The 5,097-nt window shown below is 52.5% G+C and overlaps 1 protein-coding gene across 1 annotated transcript; it reads right to left on the reverse strand.

Annotated features, from left to right (window-relative positions):
• Nucleotides 1–1,376: 1,376 nt before the first annotated feature.
• LOC123095900 (PHD finger protein MALE MEIOCYTE DEATH 1) lies at nt 1,377–4,778 on the reverse strand. The gene is made up of 3 exons (XM_044517470.1): nt 4,307–4,778; nt 3,451–3,697; nt 1,377–3,161 (listed from the first exon to the last, which is right to left on the reverse strand). The coding sequence occupies exons 1-3, from the start codon at nt 4,731–4,733 to the stop codon at nt 1,778–1,780; spliced, it is 2,058 nt and encodes a 685-aa protein (XP_044373405.1). The 5' UTR covers nt 4,734–4,778; the 3' UTR covers nt 1,377–1,777.
• Between the last annotated feature and the right edge of the window lie 319 nt (nt 4,779–5,097).

The raw sequence follows: 5,097 nt of genomic DNA on the forward strand, positions 1-5,097 counted from the left end.
AAAACAATTGTTAGCTAGTTAGTTAGGATGGTTGTTTAGTTAGCCCGGCCTGGGTTAGTTATGACATGATACTTAGTCTCTGTTTCGACTGCTCCACTCTCTAAAATTCAGCTCTGCTTTCAAGAACACAAGCCAAATGGGGTAGCTCACAATATGCCCCTCCACAAAAAAAATTAGAATCTAAGGTAGAACTCCCTGTTATTATGAAGGTCTTTATGGGGTGCTCAAAAAGCTCTAGAAACTACAATTGGGGCAGGGGGGGGGGGATTACCCACCACAGCCACCAGTAAGTGGATACCCCTTCGGTTTTCCCTAGGACATTCAATCATTTCCACCAAAATTTCCATTCTTGAAACTGGAGCTACCTGGAAGTCAAACATGATAAGCCGCTCTTTGTGAAGCTGCAACTCCTATATGAAACTGCTCCGAAGTAGATTTGATATAGTGAAGCTGATTTTGGTAGAGCGGAGCAGTCCCAAACATTCTCTTAGGGTGAAGTGGTGTCTAAGCTGGGGCCGATGAAGTGGGGGATTTGGGAAAGATGTAACATAGCCCTAGATGGCGGCGAAAAGAGCAAGGTGACATGCTCGTTGAACGACTTAAAAGACATATTTTCACATCACAAAAAAAAATTGTACATGCATAAGTACATATATAACACGTTCAAGGATTTTTTTTCATAACAATATACTTTCAGACGTTGCATAGACAAAAAAAATACGTACATGAAAATGGCCCAGTTTTTTTGTTTGGCTGAGATTTTTTCTTTTTTGTGTGTAGCTTGGAAATCATAATATTTTTGAATGAAATTTTACAAATCCATCACAAATATGTGCAAGTTTTCACAGTTTTCTTTAAGACTTGAAAATATTATTTTTGAATCATTTGAAATAAGTCCTCCAATGAGCCCGTCCTCAGGAACTTCACACTCCAGATGGTGATCCCTGTGCCACGAACGAGGACCATGCCGCCCTGAGAAGCTAGGCCTCCTTTGGTTAATTGGAATATTATAGGAATATGAAACTTGTAAGAAATGAGATGACATGTATCTCAAATTCTATGAATAGGAATAAAAAAAGAGATGTCATTTGGTTCACATTATTGGAATATTTTCATTGAGTTTAGGCTAATGTTTATTTTCCTTTGAAATGTGGAAGATAGGAACCAATCTACGTAGGACAGGAAGTATCAAGTGATACCAACCCATAAATGCTCCCATGCTACCAACTTAAAAAAAATCAAATTTTTTTGAAAAAATTCATGGATGTTCAGATTCCCGAGCGGCCAAACTTTAGGCAACATCCATTCATCGACATGGGAGAAAGTTGCGAGAGTGGAAGCGTCAACAAAACAAGAAAGCCAGACAGCACACCACACACCAGCATAACATGACTTTATTTGTCTGTATATAATACTTGGGAGGGATTCAGAGACAGCACAAGATACAATCACAGAACATGTATTTACATCTAGCTAGCTATATCATCTTCTGTGATGTATCAGGCACTAACAAAATTTCCAGTCGGACTGCAACCGACGTGGATAGGATGGGATTTCCCCCATCTACTGTCTACTGATCCCCTCATATCATCATCTACTACTTCTACACATTAACTTCTGAGTTGTACTAACATACCACAATCTGAGTTGAAGTACTAACCATACCACAACAACGCACTTTTTACACAAGAGAAAAGGTTTCACAACTGGTTTTACCTCGTCAGACTACCATCAGTGAGCAATGTGAACCCAGGAGCAGCTGAAAGAGAAAGAATAGTCACTTGGCTAGCGTTAGTGCCTCCTCCAGCATGGGGCCGGCTGCTAGGAGCGCGCCGCCGCAGAGTATGCACAGGAACAATGGCGGCACCGCATCGCTGTCCGCAATGCCGACACACCGCGTGTGGTGCCATACATCGCACGCGTCGCACGCCACCATGCGCTCGCCGTCATCATCCCGCGCACCGCACACGCACCTCACTTCCCACATGTCAAGCCCGCCCTCGCACCGCAGCCCGGTCTCCATGTCCGCCCCGTGGCCATGCACGCCGATCGTGTCCCCGGACTCTGCTCCACCAAGCACCACTGGATCCCACTTCTCCCCAGTAATGCCGTCGAGCGTCTCGGCCTGGAACTCCTCAAAGAAGCAGTACGTGTCCCTCAGCGCATGCTCTGCCTCGATGATAAGCTCGCCTATCGATGTATGGACTGGCACCACGACAATCTCCCCTGACGGCAGTGGCCGTGTGAGCTCAGCAGCTTCCCAAGGTTGCGGTCGCCACTCAACGAGGAACCTTAGCTGATCGTCAGACTCATCCCCAAGGCCCCAGCACTTCACCCAGTGCTTGCAGTCCAGCACGGCCTGTGCTGCCCCACTTAGCGCCTCCACCATTGCCCGGTAGACGGCACGTAGATCCCGCTCGACATCCACTGTGCTCGGCCACGGTGCTGCAGGACGGGTGTTCTGTACCTCAACATCCATCTGCACTGGCTCTCCCCATTCCTCAAGGCTGAACGTGAGCACACGCGTCACAGTGCTGGGAAGACGGCGCACAATATGGTTGCCAACAACGGTGTCACCAAGGGACTTGATGACAAAGTCGAGGAGACCAGTATCGCCGATCTCAACCCTGGCAGCATCTCGCACTGCCTGCCTTGTCATCTCTGCATCATTTCCATGCTCAAGCAGCTTTTCAACAACAACCTCTGCTGCATTGAGCATACGCTTCTTGGACCATCGACAATGGAGCAGGTCAATCACATCCTCAAACCGCTTGCACGGCGGGCTCCTCTTCATCGTACACGGCCTCGGCAGCAGGAATGGCAGTCGGGAGCATGGCTTCACAGGAGGTGGTGAAAAGGGTGCTTCATGGTGTTTCCAGTCAAGGAGGCAGCGGAGGAACTCGCGGACAGTGATCAGAGGCTTGTTGGATAGGCGCCGGTAGATGGTGACCACACGACGAACATGTCGGCTGCGAAGATGGTCAACATGCAGCGAAGCCAGAGATTCCAAAGCAGTGGCATAGGCGGAGGTAGACATGTTGAAGCATCTCCTGCCAAGGCAGTATCCCCAGCGGGTGAACCATGTCTCACCATTTGCCACACCGAGCAGGAGGCGGAGGTCCATAGAGTGCTTCCGAGAAAAATCCACCAGAGAGACAGCCCTGCATACAAATAGAAGCCTCTCAACGCTCAGAAGACATAAAGCAGCGATCTCCATTGTATGCATAATCATTGTATACACGCAAAGGGTTTTCAAGTTCTATTATTTACTCCATTCCCTCCTAAATGTAAAATTGTAATCTTATTACAGTACGCACATCTCAGAAGCCCATTCAAAGAACACAGATCAATCAGTTGAGGCAGTCATGGTACTACTTATTAACACAAGTGCATATGCAGGGAATGTCTGAACAGGAAAGAAGTGTGGTACTAGTAAGTAAAATTTGTTACCTGACACGGAGAGCAGAGCAGAGGCGATCCCAGATATCCATTATGTCATGACCAGAGAGGAACGCCGAGCCAGCGTCGCGGCCGCGGAGGGTGACGAGGTGGCCAAAGCCATTGCAGTGGATGAGGCCATGGAGGAGGTGGTCGCTGCGCCCAAGCAGCGCGTCGGTGCCGAAATGCCGGTCCCAGTCCGCGTCCGCTGGGATGATGAAATGGTAGCTCCGTTTTGACACCCAGTGGTGGCTCCAACCTGACAGGAAATTGTTCTCGTTCAGAAAAATAGTACACTGGGAACCAACTCATCAATGCGCAAACCACCACTTTTCCAGGATGGGAAATAAAACTTTGGTGGGCTAGAGGCCATCATTGCAACCTGCATAGCCATTTCAGGAAGCGGATTCCAAACAATTTGAACCGGCTGGATGGAGCCCGTCAAATCCGATCCAGGCAATGTGTAAGCGGGGGTAAAACAATCTATGGTTGTGAATGCAAGAACAGGAAGCAAAATGCAGCTATTATTACGATCCATTCGCCGAATTTGGGTCGCAATTTGGGGCTGTTGCAGGCTTGCAGTAACGCGGAAATGAACAAATTCCAAGAAAGTAATGCCGGAAATCTATCTATCTAATTGGAAAACCGCGTTTCTTCCCCGAATCACGAAGGAAAATAATCGTTTGGAAGAGCAGCTTCAATCGTCCATCCGCTCATCCGTTCGCCCAAATCAACCGCGATCAAGAAATTACCGGGACCGACCGAAACCTAAATCCGCGCGAATCCGTCGACCGGCCTCGAATGGGCGGGGCGCAGGCACCACGCCGAAAACGAAGCACGCGAGGAGCCAAAACGGGGGCGCACTCACCGGCGCAGCGGCAGAGGCCGCAGAGCGGGGCGGGCGAGGAGGCGGCGAGCACCTCGACGGCGACGACGGGGACGAGGGCGCCGGTGCGGTCGTCGGAGAGGAACGCCCGGCGCGCGGCGGGGCCCGGGGAGGACGCGGCGGCGGCGACGGGGGCCCAGCGCGCCAGCAGCCACCGCGCGTTGTCCCGGAACGCGCCGCACAGCGCGGCCGCCTCGCTCCCCGGGAAGTCCCGCAGCGGGTACACCGGGCCCTGCGGCGGCGCCGCCGCCGCAGCCGGCCTGGCGGGCGCCGAGGCCGACGAGGAGGAGGGGGAGGAGAGGCGGGGGGAGCCGGAATGCCGCCGCTGCGGCGGGGGGCTCTCCTCCGCCGCGCCGGCGGGCGGCAGGTGCGGGGCGGCGAGGCGCATGAGCGCGCGGATGGACGGCATTGCCCCGGGCCCTGCCTCTGCCGCTCTCGGGGTTCAGGGTTTTTGGCCTCGCGGTCCTCGGCGGCAGGGGCGTTCCCGTAATTTTGCGGCGGGGCTCCTCCTCTCTGGCTGGTGGGCCCCTGCCCGCTCCCCACGGCCACGGGTAGCTTTCTAGCCACGCGCTCCGGCGACCGTGACGTTCCGGACAGTTCGTTCTGAAGCTGTACTGTGCTGCTCTCCGAGAAAATGCTCGGTCACCGGACGACCCTCGGCCCGCGCGTCTGCATAAAGTTTGCGGGATGCGGGCCCCGTTTTCAGTGGGGTGGTAGGTGTGGCCGGGGTCGGGCTGTGGGTGCTGTGGAAAGTTTATCTGCGATGGGTGACT

Source organism: Triticum aestivum, chromosome 4D, assembly GCF_018294505.1.
Source record: "Triticum aestivum cultivar Chinese Spring chromosome 4D, IWGSC CS RefSeq v2.1, whole genome shotgun sequence".
NCBI classification, from domain to species: Eukaryota; Viridiplantae; Streptophyta; class Magnoliopsida; order Poales; family Poaceae; genus Triticum; species Triticum aestivum.